The sequence below is a fragment of the Nannobrachium achirus genome (assembly GCF_963921795.1).
Source record: "Nannobrachium achirus genome assembly, chromosome: 3".
NCBI lineage: Eukaryota > Metazoa > Chordata > Actinopteri > Myctophiformes > Myctophidae > Nannobrachium > Nannobrachium achirus.
The window spans coordinates 53869439-53892549 of NC_137812.1; the positions used below are offsets into that span (position 1 = coordinate 53869439).

The following is a 23111-nucleotide window of genomic DNA, read 5'->3' on the forward strand; positions in this document are numbered from 1 at the left end:
TGCCAACTGCAGTGGAGATTTGAAATAAGAAAATGTTTGAATAGTTCCAACCCCCACAGCCCTTGAACACTGTTGCACTGTTGCCATGTCATGAGATGAACTTTATATAGTTTTAATGCATTGTGTATTTTATATGTTTTATTGTTGTATACTGACTGACTGACTGACTGACTGACTGCCTGTGTGCCAAAGACAAATTTCCATTTTATGCAAAAGTTAACAGTCAATAAAGTTTTCTTATCTTTTGCTTGAGGGGATATTGTCAGTCATCCACCTTCTCCACAGTGAGAGAGAGAGTCACTATCACTATCATTGTACAAAAATGTGTACAAAATATTAATAATTACTTATTTACATGTGTAAACTGATGTGATAATAAATGTGATTCTGATTCTGAGAATAAGTTGGTGAATAATGAATTATGTAGGTGTGTGGCATGTTCTTGCGGAACATGCCACACACTAACATTTCGCTGCTTATACCTGACCTTGAATCTTTAATCTAGAATGAGGTTTATTTAATTGGCATGTATCTAACTTTGCTTGTCCTAGGATTGGTGATTGGTATTTGGTTCACAAGTAGGCCCATGCACAATATATAGTCTACGAAGTGTCATCTTTGTAACCGATTTGACACAATTTCACCCTTGGGCATCGAATCGTAAATCTATGGGCCCACAGGTTGATAGACCCCTAAAAAGCCATATAGTTTATAGACTTCATTGCAGCAAAATTGCTACTCTGTATTTACGTGTCTATTCACATATAGCGTGCAATAACTTTTGTCAATTCTTGTGTAGGTTAGCCTATAGTGTTGTCAATCATGAATAGCCTAAAAGATATAGCCCACATGGCAAAAATGATAAGGCATGATCACATTTCAACTATAGTCTAATTCTCTTAAATGTTTGGAATGGAATTCCAATTTGGCTTTACTTTTGGGGGAAAGCAAATAATAAAGGGAAAGGATAATGACAGTTAGCTAGGACATGGGCTATTAAAATGTCAAAATTAAAAGCTGGGATATGATTATTAGAATCCTAGCATACTGTCGCCTGGCTTAATTCACAACATCAACGTGGCCTGGAGTCTGGACGCCTAGCAGCATGCAGCGACAATATTATGAACATGAATGAACGCATATGATACGCATCGCACGCGGGGCTGCTGGCTGCCGAGCCGATGGAATAAATGTGCTATGCATGCTCGGCTTGTCGCCCGCTGCCTGTGGGAGCCGTAGCCAGCAGGCAGGATTTATAATCGTGATGAATCCCCGCGGTCGTGCGCGCAGGTCTCAGTAATTATGGCTGTCGTTCGACGGCGCGCGAGCGAGAGAGAGAGAGGGAGGGAGGGTGGAAAAAACAAGCCGGTGGAGGGAGGCATTTTATCTTAATCACCGCGCGGCTCCATTCAAATTAATTTGACAAGTTTTCCCCTCACGCGAACCCGCAAATCCTTATTAGAAGACGCCTAGCGCAAATGACAACCCCCCCCCCCCCCCTTCCTCCTCTAAACGCCTCGTCACATCTACGATAGAAATAAAAATAACTTGAGAGGAGGAGGAGGAGAAGATGGAGGAGGAGGAGGAGGAGGGGGGAAAAAGCGACAAAAAGGTTAAGACGCGTCTTCGCACGTATCTCCCTGTAGGGCGCCCTGAGCCATCCCCCTCCCGAGTGCTCCTCGTGTTTCTATAGTAATTTCCAGCCAATGATCAGTAGGTGTCCACATCGCAGCTTCCTCACCTCAGCACCAATCAGCCACACACAGCGACAGCCAGGAGACACGGACCGACACACACAATACACCCCGGACTAGAGGGAAACGCACCACGCACTGCTCTCTCTCTGTCTTTCTTTATGCGAGACCTCTCTCCTCTATTCGCCTATTTCACTTTTTTAGCCCTCAAAACGTGACCGAGAAAGTCGCTAAAATGGTCCTTTTGTTTTGAGCGCACTACTACTACTCACTTTATTCTTTCTTTCTCTTCCCTCCTCGCAGTCAAAACCTATGTGTCTGCGCGTCTTCTCGCGTGTTATTTGCATTATTTTCGCCCCGTATCGCCTCCTCGCAGTAATGTGCTGCCGCTGTGTGTTTTCAGACTGGTAGCAGCAGACTGGGATTTCCTCTTTCTAACAGCAAACCTAGGTAGGTGATGATGATGCTCTCGTCCAATATTTTGCCATCTAGTGTCATATTTCTGCATGTCCTTTTCTCATCATCTCTCCTCGATTTATGTCTGCTTTAGCTTTGTTTCCCAGTTTCTCCAGGTAATTAATGCCAGGAACAATTTTATCGGGCTATAATTTTCACAACTCACACAACCCTTTAGGATTGATTGCATGACCTTTTGATCTAAATGTCTAAAGATATATAATTAAAAACACCGTGGTGCGGATGCACAATAGCCCGTCATCGGGATGTGGCTGTATAGTTTCTTTCTTCTTTCCGCTTCTCTCACTCACGTGCATCTCTCTCTCTCTCTCTCTCTCTCTCTCTCTCTCCCTCTTTTCTATCATTCCCCTTTTTCTGTATGTCTGTCTCTCTCTGCCCCCCCCCCCACACCTCCCCTCCAAGTATTGAACATTTCTGTCTCTCTAAACTTTGTTTACAGGCTGAAAATCAATGTCCGTGACTTGATTGCCTTTAGGCTGGTATTTCGCTCCGGGGGTGAATTGATTAAGTAATAATGACCCTGAGGAGGGGCGATCATTAAGCCGTGTGGAGGTTTTGTTTACTGGTGTCATTGCCATGGCTGTATTTGGATGCAGCCACATCCACACGCAAACTACACATTAGAACTGGATTTATAATGAAATATTAAAACGATGATTTAAATTAATGATATTAGCATGAGGATAGGCCTATGCATAGGCTATTCTTAAAGCATTGGCTTCCACAAGAGTTAATGAAGCAAACATTTTGAAAACAAACAATTACTATAGCCTAATCAACAGCATATATGAATGTATGCTTTTGCTTTTTCATGCCCTACATTCTAAGAAGCTTTAGACATGCTCTTCAGTATAGTCAGAGGATGGCAAAGACCACCCCAACAACACATGGCCCCCTAAACGTGCATTTTTATAATCATTTTCAAATGTATTATTTTTTATTATTTTGTTTTTAATGTTTTTCTTTTTACAGCTCTCTTTGGGTTTATGGAGGTGATTTTGAAAATACTTTAGTGTTCTAGCTATTGATCAGGATTGGCGATTAAAAGACAGAAAAAGCCCAGAAAGAAAGGTAATGGAAGTGGAAGGGGAGAGATGAGTCTAATGGCCTTTTATCTGTGGAAACTGAATCCAGACAGAGTGAAGGATGGAGAGAGTCAAAGGAAATGGAGCCCCCACCACCACCACAACCCAGCACGCACGCTCACATGCACACACACACACACACACACACACACACACACACACACACACACACACACACATACACACACACACACAGGGGTGTCACACCAAATTCTGCGCCCTGGGTACAAGGATTCACTGTGGGCCCCTCATGAATGGGATCGCATATGCATTATTTTTTGCTTTAACCATTGAAAAATAGCAGATATACAAGCTCACAGCACGGCACCGATTGCCACGCTGCGAGCTTGTAGATCTTCTATTTTTGAAAAATCGTGAAAATTTGTGCAGGTCACGATTCTATAAAATGTCTTCTAAATCCTTCTAAGGTTTTTTTTTTTTTTTTTAACCTATGTTTCTATGTCAGTGGTGCTCAAACCTTTTCCTGTGAAGGACCCCCAAAATGATATGTATTTGGCCACGGACCCCCATCTCAACATATTTAGTACCAGGGACCCCCAGAAGCAAAATCTTAGTTTCGTTTTTCACTTAAAAAATACATATATTCAAAGATTTGCAAACATTTTCACGACTTTTCAAAAATAGCAGATAGTGCCGCGCTGCGAGGCTTGTATATCTGCTATTTTTCAATAGATAAAGTATGAAATAATTAAGGCCCCTCCACCTTGGGCCCTAGTAACTCAGTCCCAACCCCCCCCCCCCCCCCAGTGTGACGCCCCTGTACACACGCACACACAAGCATGCACATCCCTGTCCTAAGGCTCCTGACACCGTGCTGGGTCTGGTCCTGTGATCTGGATTGAAATTCGCCAGTGAAACTATATGCAATGCACTCCTGCTATTGAGTAAATGCAATAGAGCTGGCCATGAATGAATACCAGGTGCTCTTAACAGGCTGGACTGGGCTGCATTTACATGGAGGCGACTGGCTACTTTACTACCATTCAGATAAGACCACTGATATGGAAATGTAACAGTTTTTCTCTATAGCACCCAAAAGTTTGTTTTGATATCTTTCAGTCGTTAGCCTTTATTCAAAGTGCTTGTGATAGTAGGTACCTTTGTGGTGCTTCAGTATGGATTCTTTTGCGTTTTCTGCTGAGTTTTCGCTTTCTGAATTTCATTTTTATTTTATTTTATACTATAGGCCTAACATGATAGTTGTGTTTATATCCATATGAAGACACATAGCTTTGTTTATCTATATACTGTATATGTTAATTACATCATGTGAAAGGAGTTGATTAGACTTCCTTCGTTATATAACGGTATAAGAATCCCTTGACAACAGATCTAAAAGAAAAAAATCTCAAATGTCAGCTTTCCTTTCAAGCTTGCTAATTCTCTTTCCCATTATTATGACATTTTGGGCTGTCAGCTATCACATTATTGTCAACAGATAGTGATCAGCTCTGAGTATGTAAGGTATATTTCATTATAAAATAATGCAGAACATAAATGACAGCCACTTCGTCAAATGTTTAGCTTTCATCTTTTTGGAAGTAAAGGTGTGTGTGTGTGTGTGTGTGTGTGTGTGTGTGTGTGTGTGTGTGTGTGTGTGTGTGCGCGCGCGCGCTTGTGCGGGTGCGCGTGTGCGTGTGTGCGTGTTTGGGTTGAAGGGATGAGGAACATATAGGGGGAAATAATTTATGATGTATTTGTTGTATCTGTAATTATCGTTTGTTTCATTTTTAGCACCGTGGAAGGCAAACCAGGATGGTATCGCATTGTTGGTAACCAGCTTCAATTTTGACAAAGGCCCACAGTGACCCTACTCTCTTCTCATTAGCCCTCGACCTCGCCCCCTCCTCCCTCCCTTTCCCCCAGCCATGTCAAGCATAAACGCAGCGCTTTGCATTGAAAATGCACAGGCAAATGTAGATGTGTCCGCCCTGTTGCAAAAGGATAACCTGGATGGTGGATTAAGTCAGCTTTTGGATTACAATGCAGAGATGGAGAGGTACCGGTCATTTGCGAACTTTTACAAAACCAATGGGGCATTTCCACAGACGGCCAAGATTGCCCGCATCACAACACCCATTTTCCCCAGCGCCCGGATCGCCGGCATGTCCCCGTGGAACTGTGATAACGCTGCCATGCTTTGGGGGAGGAAAACGGCAGCGGCAATAAACCCTAATAGGACCGGCATGCATAGAAATGACTCCCAGAGGCCGGGGAAGCCTGGCGTGCCGCCAGAGACGCTGCAAATGGCAAATAATAATTTCCTCTCTACCTTATCCCCCGAACACTGCAGACCTCTGGCAGCGGGAGGAGAATGCATGAACAAGCTGAAATGCGGCGCTGCTGAAGCAGAGATAATGAATCTCCAGGAACGCGTTGGAACTTTTTCCGCCATTCCGGGTTTAGGGGGCATCTCATTACCTCCCGGGGTCATCGTCATGACAGCCCTTCACTCCCCCGCAGCAGCCTCGGCGGCAGCCGTTACAGACAGTGCGTTTCAAATTGCCAATCTGGCGGACTGCCCACAGAATAATTCCTCGGCATCCAGTGGAAACCCGGCGAAGAAGAAGAGGAAAAGGTGTGGGGTCTGTGCGCCCTGCAGGCGGCTAATCAACTGCGGCGTGTGCAGCAGTTGTCGGAACCGCAAAACGGGCCACCAGATCTGCAAGTTCAGGAAATGCGAGGAGCTGAAAAAGAAGGCCGGCTCATCGCTGGAGGTGAGAACCAGGGGAGGTTGCACACACCCCCCCCCCCCCCCCTTCCCAGCCCCCCACCCCTTTTCTTTTGTTATTATCCCCCTTGCACTCCAAAGCATTAACCTTTTCATCCAGTCACGTTTCTAAGCCCTTGAAAATTGTTTCCATGCCCACCCATGCCTGAACGACCCCCCCGGCTTCTCAAATCTGCCTACCCGCCTAGCCTAATTGGCAGTAATTAGGGGTGTTTGTGCGGAGCGCAAGCTGAGCTTGGCTCAGACACCCCTAATTGCTGCCAGTCAGCGCCGGGGCTGGAACGCATCCGAACAACCCTGGGCTTGGCTCAGCTCCAAGGCAAGGCTGGGAAATGGTTTTTCAGCAGCGCAGAGCCATCCCTCTCTCTGCACTCGGTCATTTTAACCAATTATGGAAACCGTCTCTAGACGGGGCGGGAAAGGGGGGAGGGAGGTGGTGGTGGTGGTGGGGGTGTAGGGGAGAAGGGGGGGGGGGGGGGGGGCGTTGTGTGTGAGAGAATCAATATCCCACAAAGCCTCAGCCTCCGACCACCGGGAAGATGCTGAGAGCGATGGCAGGGGCTGCTGATGGTGTTTCTCAAAACACCATCCCCAGTAACCCCCCCCCCCCCCCCCCCCCATACACACACGCTCCAACACCACCACCTCACGTAGGGGAGGGAGGGGATTGAGCCGCTCCAGTAGACCGATCTTCCCACTGATCCTATATGAATTGATTGCGCATATGAGGGGGTTGAGGTGAAATCATTTTATATTCTATTTGGGCCGCATTATGGGCCAAGTATAGATCAGTCTAGTGAGTGATGCACAGAATGGGTTGGGGATGGGGGGCTGGGGGGGGGGGGGGTGAGAATGCAACCAAATCAGTGTGACAGGGGCACTTCCTGCACAACTCCTAGACAAAGAGGGAAGAGGAAAATATACATTTGCCACGAATGTAATTGACAGGTAGCGGGAGCGTTCATTGGAACACATTGAAAGGGTGGCGTTGCTTTTAATTGCTGTATTTGTAATTGATTTATTTAGGGGCTGACATTTACTGCATCGCAGGACTGGCGCAGAATTCTAATTGTGAAGTTGGAGCTAGGGTGGCGTTCATCCTGGCAGTCTGAACGGCCACTATGACTCTACACCAGCCCTGTATGGATGAGTCACCCACCGACAGATGCACCCTGAGGGCCAGATGATTGGGCTAATTAATTAAGTTATTACACGGAATAAAAAGAGGTTAATCATGAAATATTACTTAGCCACTTAAGCACTATGTGCTTCCGTCGTAGGACAAATAGCGGAAATAGCCGATCTAGACGCTCTGCGGACTTATTTGTAGATCTGCTATTTTGGCCGGTAAATTGAACAGTTATGAATTTGTCCAATATAGGGACACTAGGGTTGAATTGGTGTGATTAATCACTCTACCTTACATACAGTATGATTTGTTCCTTCACAATGTGTCAGTCATGGCTTTAGAACCAGAGAAACCTTTTGTTTCTCATTGGGAATTCATTGTTTTGCTTAGTTCTTCCATGAACATTGTCACATTGTCACCATGCCTCTCTCTGTTATAAAGCACTGTGTCCAGTGCACACAGCATGTCGTTGTGAAACTGTGAAAATATGAATAATAGATCACAAACAATGCACTTTACCTGAGTGTGTGTGCTCATACATGTCCTAGAAGACCATGTTGTGATGAGGGAGTGAAAGGGAATATAACACATAGTTACTATTTATTTATTCATATGTTTTACGAGGCATTATATACGGTATGTCCAGAGCACAGTGTGTTAGTTGCTGGGATATTTTCTATTATGCTGGTTCAAGCTTGGATGTTTAGGTGTGTCCAGTGTGACTGGACGCTGTCATGTGTTGCAGTGTAAATGCCAGTGTTTGGTGATTTCAGTTGCAGTCATGGGTTCTTTGCTGGGGTGGACAGAGCTAATAAGTGATTGACAGGAGACATTGAAACATCAACTCAGTTAACCATTAAAAAACGGCTAAAATTAGAGAAATCATCATACATATTCAAAATGTGAACTCTAGTCATATTTTCTAGACAAATGTTTTGGGGATATGCAGAAGACAGTGAATCTTTTTTTCTTCTTCTACTTCTTCTCTGTGTAGTATGCCTTTTTTTTCATTTTACCTGTAAATTCTTTGTTTGCTAAAGCTTTTAACTGAAGTCTCAAGCCTTAACCACTTAATCACAGTAATCAGCGATTCCCAACCTGTGGGCTGTTAGGGTATTGCAAGTGGGCCCCCACATCATTGGCAAAACACTAAAAACTAATGATAACACAAACCACTTAAACCCTCTATACTTATAGAGGAGGAAAAAACCCTAAAAAAGAGCCTTAGTTTTTGAGGTACCCCTACCCGGGGTAGAACAAAACGCGACATAGTTTTTTCATATCTTTAGGATGTCCCCTTCATGAAATGGATTGTCCCAAGTTTTACTTTGACTGCAAAAGTCATGAAATTGATCCATGAAGGGACTCATCACATAGGCAAAAAAACGCCTATCATGAAAGATGGAGTTCCAAGTCAATCCTTTGTCATTTTCTACCTGCAGGTTGTTTTTACCTCATACTTGCACAGATGGTCTACAGGTAGTGTCCTTACATCCCAGAACAATCAGAATGCAAAAATATGGTTCCGTTTTGAATCTGCAGCCTTTTATATAAGGACTTTCTATAGGCGGAAATTACATTTCTAAGGAATGTTCCCCTGTAAGTCTGGTGATAATCTTCTATAAGGGGTAGAACAAAACGCGACATAGTTCTTTCAAATCTTTAGGATGTCCCCTTCATGAAATGCACTGTCCCGAGTTTTACTTTTACTGCCAAAGTCATGAAATTGATCCATGAAGGGACTCACCACATAGGCAAAAAACGCCTACCCTGAAAGATGGGGTTCCAATTCAATCCTTTGTCATTTTCTACCTGCAGGTTGTTTTTACATCATACTTGCACAGATGGTCTACAGGTAGTGTCCTTACATCCCAGAACAATCAGAATGCAAAAATATGGTTCTGTTTTGAATCTGCAGCCTTTAATATAAGGACTTTCTATTGGCGGAAATGACATTCCTAAGGAAGAATCCCCTGTGATCCTGGAGATAATCTTCTATAAGGGGTATAGTACAAACCCTGACAGTGTTTTTACTTGTCCTCTTCATGAAATGGATGGTCAGTAGTTTTACTTTTTCTGCAGAAGTCATGAAATTGATCCATAAAGGTACTCACCATAAAAAAGCCTACCCTGAAAGATGGAGTTCCAAGTCAATCCTTTGTCATTTTCTACCTGCTGGTTGTTTTATCTCATATTGCACAGATGGTCTACAGGTAGTGTCCCTACATCCCAAGGCCTAATTCTCTTCACCTCAAAAGCAGCAAACATATTGTTCTATAAGCAGTCTATGGTATTCAGACTTAAATGCAGTACAGTATGTATGTAAGCCTATATTCAGTAGAATACACTACACTTTGTGCGCCATTCTTAATGCCAAATAATCAGCAGCCTTTTCTCATTTTAATTTATTTCTTTTTCAATCAACTATTTTGAGCAGTGTAAGGGAGACTGACCAATGTTTGATTATTTGGCATGCAGTAAGCCAAAGCTTCTCAGATCCTGAAGTTCATGAATGTGCTTCGCCAGCTTGTTGAAATCTGTATTATTGCTTGCTTATTCTGAACAGGCTGCTCGTTGCATTGCATCCAGTCAATGCGTGCCATGCTAGAAGACTCTCACACAAAGCCACTCCCAATGTATTTGTAATATCAGACATTGGGATGTATCGTTGTCTATCCCATGACCAGCATGCATGAAAATGGCAGCTATTCCTAGGAGTTGTTGACTGACATAGTACTAGTAGACGAGCAACACAAGTATATCCATAGTACTGTACATATAAATTAGGTCAGGGTCTGAGAACCTTTGGCTTGACAGATAGTCTACCTGAGGCTTCAGGATGTTCAAGACAATATGCCCTCACTCTCTATGGCCTAAAAAAGAAGGCAAGGGCCAGGTGGGTTCTAGTCTTGATGAGCTCCGTTGTATTCTTGCATCAACGACAGACATGCCAGTCTCACATCTGCCTCCCACTGAGGATATTTTTGAATGTTCAACAGGCTATGTACCAAACTGGTACAGTATATGGTACCACAATCATGTCCCCAAACCCCTTTTGTGGAATCCAGTTGGGAAGGGTTGGATGCTAAAGGATACATCACTAAAGCCTGTCCTGTTCAAAAAATAGCCTCCACCAAGCAGTAAGAGACCTCACCCAACTCTACTGCTATGATAAGGATTGTCGCAGTCAAAGTAGTACGTGCCTCAATGTCTCTCTGTGGGATTGTGTTGTACATAATATTGCTCCTGTATTTACAGTACATTGCCTGTAAACTAAAATAAACAAGAAATGACACAATCCTTTTACACCAGCTTGTGCCTTGTGGACCAGCCTCGACTGTGGAGCATTGTAGTGGCCCTAGGTTGTAATCCACTGGGAACTGAATTCCTTCTTACCGTTTATATTATAATAATATATACCATCATACCATATTTATTACCATAACATAAATAGTAAGACGGAATTCAATTAATCCATTGACCAGCCATTGACCAATAGATACACAGCCGATTACGTCACAAAATCTCCTGACAAAATTAAAAATCACACTCAAATTAGTTGTTGATATGAAAATATTGAAAAAGAAATAAACGAAATAAATTAAAATGAGAAAAAGCTGCTGTTTGATTATTTGGCATGCAGTAAGAATGGCACACATATATAGAAAAACTCTTGATTCACAATACAAGCATATTATGACATATTCTTCTGGTTTCTTTTGGTTGTTGGTGTATTCCCTATTGACAATCTGAATGGAGTTTGTTAATTTGTATTGATAATGAGCACCTTATCGATCCTGCTTATTGACCCATGGGCTTTTATCGAGCCCACTGTTGAGCGCTTTATAATATTTTGTGGGAAGATGTGAGATGTGAGATTCTGAACAGAACTGGTATCTTTTTGTATTGGCCAGTTGTTGTGAGTCTGAGTTTGTCTATGAGGATGAGAATTGACAAAAGTAAAAGATGTTGTCATTTAATATCTTTGGAAAATCATTCATTAGTGTGCAGTAAGTGTTAAATGGCTATATATTATGAATAGCACTGTAACAATGTATTGATCGCCTCTTGTCTTGATTATTTAAACATGATCTCATGGGCCGCTATGCTTAATAACAAGCTTGATAAGCCCAAAGCTTATTATAGGCCCTTGTTTCCAGCTCCTTCCCTACCAGTAAGTGGAAATGGTGTATGAATAACTTGTGGGGATATTTCTGCACTTTCTTGGTAAATCACTTTTTTGCATTCTGATTATTTTGGGATTTAAGGATGCTACCTGTAGACCATCTGTGCAAGTATGAGGTAAAAACAACCAGCAATAGAAAATTACAAAGGATTGACTTGGAACTCCATCTTTCAGGGTAGACGTTTTTTGCCTATGTGTTGAGTCCCTTCATGGATCAATTTCATGACTTTTGCAGTAAAAGCAAAACTACTGACCATCTATTTCATGAAGAGGACAAGTAAAAGTTATGAAAAAACTTTGTCATAGTTTGTACTACCCCTTATAGAAGGATTACAGGGGAATTTTCCTTAGGAAAGTCATTTCCGCCTATAGAAAGTCCTTATATAAAAGGCAGCAGATTCAAAACGGAACCATATTTTTGCATTCTGATTGTTCTGGGATGTAAGGACACTACCTGTAGACCATCTGTGCAAGTATGATGTAAAAACAACCTGCAGGTAGAAAATGACAAAGGTTTGACTTGGAACTCCATCTTTCAGGAAAGGCGTTTTTTTGCTTATGTGGTGAGTCCTTTCATGGATCAATTTCATGGCTTTTGCAGTAAAAGCAAAACTCGGGACAATCCATTTCATGAAAGGGACATCCTAAAGATATGAAAAAACTATGTCGCGTTTTGTTCTACCCCGGGTAGGGGTATGGTCAACTTCTGGCCTATTTTTTCCTCTACTATTATAGGACATGAGTCACTGGACATTTTCCACTAATAGGAATAGGGATGCTGGGGTTCAAGTGGTATAGAAAGAAATACTGTAAAAAAAAAAATAGGAACATAATTCTATGCTACATTGGTTCAAGCCGTAACATGATCAATGTGTTTATCAACATCGGATTCGATTTGATTGATCGTTAAAATAAACACGAGAATCCACTGATTGGCGGACGTGTTAAGTGTTCTGATGGGTCGCCCACGAATGCTTTCAAGACTTTCAAGTGGGTCCTGTTTGAGAAAAGGTTGGGAACCGCCGCCCCTATTTACTTTTTGACCGTAGTTCTCCTTCGGTCTATACTTGGTCCTCTTATTTTTCTTCTTTCTCTACACCAAAACTCTTTGCCCCAAAAGTACACGATCTGTTGTGAGCTTGTAGATCAATTGTTTTCACCAAAAGTTAACTTGTTATGACATGCCTAGAATAGGAACACTATAGGGTTCTGTGCCTCTACAGAAGCTGTCTACAACATCATATTGCAATTATTATTTTTGAATATTGTGATTGATTGGGGATACATGGTTTGGACATATTTACATTTACATTTATATCTTTATGCATAATTTAGTTTCTCGGAAATTTGAGCTACTAATACACTAAGGGGCTTGATTGAAATGAAAGATTATCCCAACATGCAACTTTGTCAGACAGACATTATCTACACTACAGCATCAGAGAACATTTAGGATGGCACGGTGTCTGAAACACCTTTTCCTTCCCTGCTGTTATACTGTATTTGTCCTTTGCACCAAATCCAGGGACTACAGTACAGATGGACATTTCCATTGTAAATTTACAATGTTATATTCATTTTTCCTGTTGCTGTACAAGGAAAAGAAAAGCTCAATAATCATTTGATTTCCAAAACACTGAACATAAGCGTTCACAATAAGCCTCATCAATATCGCGGACAAAATATACAGTGTACAGTGTATAGCGATTGTACTATGAAATGTGATAAGTGGGGAAACTTATTTTAACATATAGTATAGATTCTTCAGCACTTGGATGAATTCAAGCTGGTTGATGAAATATGAAATGTAATGTTGTGGTGCTGATTGTAATGAAACAGTTAGATTTGTTTACCAAGGATTCTGCACAGCAACAGTGGAAAAATTGTGTGTGTGTGTGCGTGCGTGCGTGCGTGCGTGGGTGTTTACTTTTATTACTATCTGATACAGTTACGGTAGGCTTACAATTAGGAAAAGATTCAAGTAGACAGCCCTTTATTGATCCCAAAGCGGAAATTCAGCAACTGCAGTTAGGATACAGAAATAAATATACGTTTTAGGATTATTGGTAGGTATTATTTTTAGAGGTTAGGTTTAGGATAAGGTGACCATATTTTCAGTCCCCAAAACCAGGACACAACCAGCACACTGTGCACGCCCATTAATGCACTTTCACGCACGGTCACATGTATAGGCAACATAGGTGTTGACTGATTGACACGCATCAACAATCAATTCAGACACGCAGTGCAATTGCTTGTTTTTTCTAATTGGTTAGGTGTTAGCATGTACAGCAACAGAACAGGATAAACTACCATAAACAATTATAATAATTTTAATTGTGGTGAAAACCAGGACATATTAGTGTTTTGGGGATATGTGTCAGGACTCAGGGGCCACAAAGCTTGAAATCGGGACAATCCTGGCCATACCGGGACATATGGTCAGTTTGGTCACCTAGGGTTGGGGTTAGAGTAACCTTGTATCCCAGGCTTGCAATCTCGGATAGAAAGCCTGGGGAACGTTGAAGTGAAAAGTTAATAGAGGGGAGCAGGGCTGCTGACAGTATGTGCAGGAGCCCTTCCAATAGCTGGGGAGGGCCTAGCCCAGGTGTGCCCACGTTTAACTAACTACATTACTCAGTGAAACAAACATAGCGTCTGCAGCAAGTAATGGCCAACAAAAACTGTTGATATGTGTAAGTGTTTGTTTATATTGTGCCGTGCATATACCTAAGGCAATGTGTTAATACATTTCTCTTAAAATCTGTCTGATAGATATAAATTGTTCGATATAATTTAGGTTTGCACGGACTCTGGTACTGTCACCACACAATCACAGTTTAGCCACGCCCCAGTGAGTGAGCTACTTGCTCATTCAATTCATTGTTTCAAATGAGTGTTCCTCCAGACTTTCTTTCTGAGGGGAGCGAGATTGGAGAGCTGGTCACCTGAGACTAGGGTTAGAGTCATGTCTGATTTATACAGATACGCACAGATGTCGCAATCCGAAAATTACCGATCTGAAAGCTCACAACGCATCGTCTAACTATAACTCAGGCTTTAGGGTTAGGGTTAAAAATTCAAAAGATTTGACGTATAAAATTGCTGTGCTAACATATTTATGTCCTCACAAGTCTAGAAATACCAACCAGACTAGCGTTAGAGTTATGATATACGTATATATTTAGTTGCATGCACGTGTCGCACACCAAAAATAGCCAATCTTCAATGCCAAAACTCTTTGAAGGGTTATGGTTAAAAATGGCAATTTAAAAAAAATAATAATAGCGTGATTGCTGTTGGTCCGAAGATATTACTTTTCAGGATTCAAATTCAAAAATGGCAAAAATAGCTGATCTACAAACTCGAAAAGGTATCGCATTGATGCGTTTTGAGCTTGACGATCAGCTATCTTAGTGTGACACTGTACTTTTCATTAATTTACAAAAAAACAACAACATAAAAAGGCAACAATATATAAAATTGCAGTTCCTAAAAGTTTGATATATAGAAATACCAGTGCGTGTGTGTGTGCGTGCGTGCGTTGGTATATATAAACACTCCACAGACACATGACGAGAGGAAGCACTCACGGATGGTCTTTAAATACAGGAAGTGTGGCATGAGGTTATAGTGGAACCTACACCAGAGAGCTGGTAATAGGAGGCTCATTTGATGTTTCCTCCCTAGCTGTACTAACAGGTGTCTGAAACAGGTGTCCAGAGGGATGGCCCCGCATCCATAATGCATGGGTACACGCACTTTTGGGAAAACATCCATTTGGCCAAGACGGTTAGAATTACACAGGGTGTGAAAAATTCCCCCTCATACACAAATCCAAACTTGCTTTTTAAAGAGGGGAAAAAGGGGGTGCTTCGCTGGGTTCAGTAATTCGTATTATGGGTTCGTCTACCAGTAATTACTGTATTTTCTATTTTTTTTTCTTTTTACTCTGCATATGTAATTACAGAATCACCTTCTGCTACGGAAACGGGCACGTTTTAAAAGGCGACCTGGGGATGAGGCAACATGCTGGATTTTACAACATTTTAAACATGCTCATATCCTGTGTTGTTCTAAAATCACGCAAAGCGGTACACAGTATCTCTAAAGCAGGGGTTCCCAAACTTTTGTGTCTCAGGGCACCCCATAAATATTGTTTTAATCCGAGGCACCCCTACATTATCATTTTCACTCCCAGCACCTTATATTTATAGCATATCATCGTTGTTGGGCGGAAACCTTGTATGTCCAAAACCAGTCGTTCTGTATTTATCATCTATGAAATGTACTAAACTAATGAAAACAGCAGATCTACAAGATGTACTAAACTATCTATAAAATGTACTAAACTAGTGAAAACAGCAGATCTACATCGCGAGGCGTTGTGTGCTTGTAGATCAGCTCAGTAGATCAGTTTTCACTAGTTTTGTGCGACAGAGGTTTCTGCCTGACAGTAATGATATTTTAATGATTATGTTACGAGGAAAACGTTGAGATAATAGCCATTTTGGTTAGAAATGACTGAAAATAACTGTACTTCAAGTTTAAAATGATACTAAATATTTTTTCAAGTGTCCAAATAAATTCTAAATATTATCAAATGATCTCGCGGCACCCCTGGACTGCCGTCACGGCACCCCAGGGTGCCCCGTCACACACTTTGAAAACCCCTGCTCTAAAGTCATGTCATCAACATGGCTCTGTCCCATTTCCTGATTGGCTACCATTGCCTTCTAAAGTTTGTGTATGCGACCTGACGGTCGCTTATCTCCCGATTGAGGGAGTCTTACTGGTTGTTGTTGTTGTTTTGTATTTTGGCATATAGTACCTGTTCTGTAAACAATAATGCATAGCTCAATATGGTGGAAAAGATGTGTTGAACAAGTGTTGAACTTGGGAATCTGGGAATGAGAATTGCCAACCCACACACCTTCACATAATGCATAGCAACATATGTGTCCAGGTACACTATACAGAAACACGCACGCACGCACGCACGCACGCACGCACGCACACACGAACACACACACACACACACACACACACACACACACACTGTGAAACACTTATAAACACATCCCCCATCCCCCAACCACACACATATGCGCGCACACACACACACGCACACACACTTGCACGCACATACAAACATTAACAGACTGTTCCTCTTGCCTGTTGGAAGAAGATGATAACATAGCAGCAGCCAGTTAGATTTGGCTGTCAATGTTTTCCACATGGGAATCACCCTGAACTAATTATATCTTAAGCAGCGGTGGAAAAATGCAAATCAGAATTTTACTCACACCCCTGAAATCGGAGAGCCAATTTAATCTAATACCCCCTTTAATTTAGCGCGCTAATGCAAGACCCTAGAGGATTGCCCCGTGTCACTGCTGTGCTGTTCTGCGGAACGCTCTGTTTTCTCTCTCTCTCTCTCTCTCTCTCTCTCTCTCTCTCTCTCTCTCTCTCTCTCTCTCTCTCTCTCTCTCTCACTTCTCTCTCCCCCTTTCTCTATCTCTTCTCACTGTCACTGCCTCTGTCTCTCAACTCTTTCTCTCATCTCTTCCTCCCTCTGCCTCTCTCTCTCTTTCTCTCTCCCTCTGCCTCTCTCTCTCTTCTCTCTCTCTCTCTCTCTCTCTCTCTCTCTCTCTCTCTCTCTGCTGTTAACTCAGAGGCCCCAGGACGGATTAGAGTGGCAGAGGAATCTCATCTAACCTAACATTTCCAGAGTAGTTACCTCTACTTGACTTGGGCTTCCCTGTGGCTCAGAGGCCCCCGCTTCTTCGTCAACTTCACTTTTTTTTTTCTTCTTATATTTTGTTTGACTTTTTCTTTTTTTTTTTTTACTGCAGGTTTATGTCAGTCACTGCACGTACACAGCAAAATCTTGAGTGTTTATTCCCAAGTGTTAATTTATCTCTAAGAGAGCAGACATTTTTTACAGTCTCAGAGTTAACCCTCAGGATTGTGTGTACAATGATTTGAAAGGGGTTAAAATGAACAGGGAATGGTTCATCTCTTGATTTGTTTACCGTAATGTATTGCACGTAATTGAATCAGTTGGATTAGTATAATATGACAATTTACATATAACATGGTCGATGATGTATTCTTATGATCCTCAAAATAACATCCTAACAACAACGTTGTACTGGCACACACAAGACTACACACCACTCATTACATATCATCGCTATTGGGTGGAAACCTTGCGTGTCCAAAACGTTCCTTTTCTTATTGCGACCGTAGGTCACAAGTTTACTATGAAAACCGGCACAACTTGTCCGCGTATCTCTGTCTGTCTGTCTGTCTGAAGGTCAGACCATATGTGGAGATCCCTGATGTCATCAATATTAAGCCCATATCTAACAGGACTTCATATGGGAATGCCCATATCTGTGTGGCTGGTTCAGACAGGGATCTCCATGTATGGGCAAAAAAGGGATGTACTATATACAGTACTGTACATGGATCTCCATATATGGGTAACTGGTCCGATATACATCACTGGCCAGATGGCAAAGAAAGGGCGAGGTCGCATGTCGCCCTGAGGCGTCTTACTAGTTACTATTTAGAAAATAATATAACACTGTGAAAATAGACTATCTATAAGAGATCGATTAGCTATTTTCACTACTTTTGCGTGACACTTGCTATTGTGTGAAGGGCCAGCAGTTTAGAACGGGGTTGGTCTGTTTGTCTTTTGATTGATTGAATACTTTAGTAGAACAAAATGTAAACAGCACGGAGGTACAGTAAAACATTTAGGCTAAAAGGATAACACGAAAAAGTCCCGAGGACTTGTTTCCATTGTGGTCCTATTCAATTCATCAACAGAGCATAGCATATGACATACATTAATGCATGTCATCTATGAATACAAATACAAATAGCTATATGTAGAGAGGAGAAAAAGAAAAAAGGAAAATGGCTGCAGTGTGGGGTACCTCATTTCAATGGGATTTAATATATATCTCCTCTTTTCTGACAGATGTGTTTTCAGAAAGAAACCAGTGATTCACACATTTTAATGGATGATGACAAGGCATTCCACATTATGGAGTAGTAGAATGAAGTGTCCCATGTTTGTGCAAAATTGTCAGTGTACCAAATTGTAAAGTGCTTCCTCTGTTGTGGGTCTCACTCTGGTTGGAGAAGTAGTCGAGGGCACAGGTATGAGGGCACTGGTACCTCTGAGTATCTTAACCAATTCAGGCCGGGTATACATTTTAGTGTATGGGAGGGGCTTACAGTACATGTACAGTATGTTGCAACATATTTGTTTTTGTAGTCTGATTTAGGCCTAACTACCTGAGCCATCCCAAACTAGCAAAGTGAGTGTGTTGGAAATCGGTCGGTCGATCGGCGAGTTGTAGTCGTATCAGTTTGTTTCGGAGGTCTGAAGCCTAGTTTTTAGTGACATTGGTTGGTGAACCAAGAGAGACCAATCACTGTGCAGCTCATACTGCCATGTGCATACGTTGAACTACATACTATAGCTCAGCTGACACTTCTACACCAATCACAGTCCTGCAGCAACATTAGTGCTTAACCCTTTTACACATTGGACAACCAGGGGTTGGAATCCTTTTTTCGAGTGAAATGCAGCCACACAGTTTATTTAGACCACTTTTGCACCTGTTTAATCTAAGCTAACAGTAACCTACATGCTGCTGGCCAGAGCAGTGTTGTTGTATAACATTTTAATGCTTTGGAGCAGGGGGCAAATTGACAGCTCAGGCAATAAGTGTCACCGAAATGAAGAGCCAAAATTGACAGTACTGGTAAAATACTGGCACTAAGTTTTGGTACTCAACCTGTTTGTGTAGGCATGGTTCAATATATGTATATCACTGTAGCCTAAATGATGAAGGAGTCGGAAAGCAATTTTCTCACACAGTATGACAGAAGAAATGTTTTCACTTGACATTGTAAGATGTACTATTATTTTTAGGGGGATTCAAGCCATTTAGAGAGATTACTGATAACTAATTTAGCTGACTCTGAAAGCCCTTTCTATTGCTCATGCCATTATTAGACTCTTTGTCTTGTTATCAGATTTCATTGATCAGTTATGCAAGATTCCGCCTAATTTGAAGGTTGTATTCATAAACAGTTTTTAAGTGTGGGATAGATAACGCTTACTGGCATGAATTATGGAAATATTGCCAGAGGCTGCCAGTGGAATTTCTCAATACACTAAAGCTATTATTTCTAATTCAGGAATATTTAACGTCATACACATGGCTCATTTACAATTTGCAGTCTGTACATGTCTTATACTATAGTTCCATTGTTTTATACATTCACCAATTCAATTGTCGAATTTCTTGATCATTCCACATCAAACACACCTGTACTGACATTGAAAATATCTCCAATGTTTTTAATTATTATTTTCTCAATCATGTCTTTCTGGTCTTCTAACTCACAGGCTCTTTTCATTATTTTGTAATTGCTTATTAGTCATTAATATTCGTTAGCAGACTGATAAGTATGAGAAAACCTGGAAACGAGGTTAATCCACAATCCATACAGTAAAGCCTAAAAATGAAGACTGAAGCTAACATAGATGATACTACAGATGATGGCTGTATGCAACGTACACACCTCATGCCACCAAAAAGACTGCTTTGTCCGTATATGCAAGCACACACTCATACATTTTGTGCCAAAGGCTGCCGAGCAAAAATTGCACCTGTGTAACACACACAAGCTGCTCTTTAGCCACAAGCAGGCGGCACTTACAGTAACTTCTCCATTCAAGACAATGTTATTTCATGTTACGGTGTCTTCTGTCGCGCTATTACTTTGAATAGTGTCCATCTTCTATAAGCTGCAAACTCACTTACCCTAAAGCCAAATAATTATGATATAACAAAATATAACAGTTACTGATTAGAATGCTTGCAGAAGGATACTTAATCAATTTTTCAAAATCTCTTGTCTAGTCTTGGTTTTCTTCTGTGTTTGGGCTGTGCTAAACTTGATGACAGAAAAGAGATTCCATCCATGAGTCAACCATTTTAAAGGGCTGTGCAATGACTGGTAGTATACAATTCATACATAACAATACATTTCCCATGGACTAAATTACTGTTCATTGCATGCTAATTCAAGTTCAAGTTATTTATTGTCTCGTGCACACACAATAGAGCTTGCTTTCAGCAACACTGCACATAGTCAAAGTTTTGTGTTCACAACGGTGTGAACTCAATAGATAGCTCCAATTTGACCTTCAGCAGAGTTGAACTTGCTCTGGCGCGACTACAAACATGATTAACCGTGTTCCTGGTCAGCTCAACAATGATTGATCTACCCGAAACAGGATGAAATCCTAAATCGCTTGTAAAAGTGTCCCGGGTTAAATTCCTGCAACCTTTACTTTAACTTGATGATTCTGTAGTATGAATTCCAGTAGTCTGTGTATGTGACTAAGTCACAGTCAATCAGGAGTCATTAATCCAAGTACAGAACTTGTTTTAGGTTATGGAATTTATTTTATTTTACATAGATCTAAAGACTGGAACACACCGGCCCTTGCCTGGGTGATAATCTACAGGTAAAATATGGAATAACATGATGTTTTGTAGAATGGTTGGTACCCATTCTACAAAACATCATGTTATTCCATATTTTACCTGTAGATTATCACCCAGGCAAGGGCCGGTGTGTCAGTCTGGCTCAGAGGCTCGGTGAACGGATCAACCTAGCAACCGTGGCAGCTATGTTTGACATGCTGAGTTCCCTTTGCAGCGAGGTCGCACACAGTGACAGTTCAGCATGTAGGGGCTTGTGCTGATTGGCCAGCTATTTTCATATTGGCCCATGGGCTGTTATCAGTTATCAGCCTCTCTGACCATTTATCACTAACCTCATCCAGGGGAAAATAAAGCATTGGTATGTGATAACTGTGCTGTTTTTAAACTGTACTGACAGTATGCCAAAGCCAAAGGGGTAGCAAAACGCTCTAGGTCTAGGTGACGGGACTCCCTCTTTCTTTGGTGTTTCGCCCAGGTGGGTGTGGTTATATGCCTATTCTTAATCCTAACTGTAACCTCACTAAAACTATGCCTAAACCTAACCTTAACACTAAACTTAACCTCTCAACAACTATGCCTAACCTTAACCCTAACATTAACCTCACAGAAACTATGCCAAAGCCTAACCTCAAAACCATGCCCACCTGGGCGAAACACCGGAAAAAGAGAGAGTCCGGTGTCCTAACAGGACACAGTGAACGAGGGAAGGAATCCCACTGAGCTGGCAGCTCCTTTCAATTAACACATGTCAAAGTGCAGTAGCATTTTGTCCTCGTATAAACAGAGGGCAGAGGAAGAGAGCTGCTCCATCTTCCCTCTCTTTCTTAACAGGACAAGGTGGTCTCTCTATCTCTTTCTCCCACATTTTTCTCTGCTCAGTCCATCATTGGAAGAGGTGTGGTTTCTGGCAGAGAACAAAGTAGCACACTTTGTTCAGTGCTCTCTCTGTATGTCTCTCTGTCTCTCTCTGTCTCTCTGTCTCTCTCTCTCTCTCTCTCTCTCTCTCTCTCTCTCTCCTTTGTGTGCCATGCTGTGTGGATATGACTACATGAAATGGGCGCGAGATGAAAAGGTGGCGCAGGGCGCCTGGAAACCTTTTGCCATTGTGATAAAAAAAAAGACCCCCCACCACCAACAACCTCATCCCACCACCCCCCAAAATGGCACGGTAGGAAGCAGGCAGGAACGTGAGGGAAATAGCTGTGATCTGGCAGCAGTAGCACCCCCATAATGAGAGTGAGGTAGAGAGAGAGCGAGAGAGTGAGGTAGAGAGAGAGAGAGAGAGGTAGCGAGAGAGAGAGAGAGAGAGGTATAGAAGGAGAGGGAGACGGCAGGCAGGTCTAATTTGTTTTAGGTGTGCTCAGAATAGATAAGGACAGAGTCGGTGGCCTTCCTAGTCTACCCCTCCAACCCCAACACCCCCTCCACCTCCTCCACCCATTCCTCCCAACACCCACCGCTACCACCACCACCACCACCACCAGCAGCCTTTGCTTCCCTGGAGATAACGCTGAGTGCTTGGAGCCAATCTCTGTGGGCAGAGAGAAAAGGAAAGGAGAGAGAGAGTGAGACGGAGGGGGTGAGAAATGGGAAGAGGAGAGAAAAAAAGAAGGGAGGAGGAGGAGGAGGAGGGAAAAGCCACGGTGACGGCCTTTAGATCTGCAGATCTCTAACTGACTGGGATTTATTCAAGCTCTAAAAACCGCAGATTAATTTGGGGCAGCGGGAGTAGTCTGGGGGAGGGTGAAACGGAGAGAGAGGAGAAAAAAAACTACAGAAAAATGAGGCCAGACGCCTCAACGCATCTCAACCTAAAGGGCAACCTTAAGCTCCTGTCAAGACAATGGGATTCTGCCATCCGAGCCGCAGCGTACGACCGCTTAATTATACACATCTTTCCCCTGCCAGCTAGCAGCCAGCTACCCTAGGCTACTTAAGAGAACTGTTCCCCCCCTCCTGCCTTACCTCCCTGCCTCCCTCCTCGCTCTCTCCCCTGCATGCTAGTAGGGAATTCTATTATTTTTTTATTTTTGTTTTGTTTTCCACCGTTGGGTTTTGTTGTACAGTGTGGATTTTCTGTCAGATTCAATTCGCACCAGATAGCAATAGTCCCTGCTCTCAAGGCCCCCCCCCCCCCTCTCTCTGCCTGTGCTCGGGGACGGCACAACTGTGCTGTTAAAGAATTTATAGGTTTTGCCACTGTCACCAATTAAGGGCAGGGCGTAATCGGAGGCGCCCGGACG

At 42.3% G+C, this 23111-nt stretch overlaps 1 protein-coding gene across 1 annotated transcript in view; it reads left to right on the plus strand.

The window, feature by feature from the left end:
• Window positions 1-5145: 5145 nt before the first annotated feature.
• Window positions 5146-23111, plus strand: part of cxxc4 (CXXC finger 4) — a gene marked incomplete at both ends in the record, with an annotated part of 98350 nt that continues 80384 nt past the window's right edge. Inside the window, one exon of the mRNA XM_080721849.1 lies at window positions 5146-5994. Within this exon, the coding sequence (XP_080577975.1) occupies window positions 5146-5994 (849 nt within the window). The remainder of the gene's footprint in view (window positions 5995-23111) is intronic.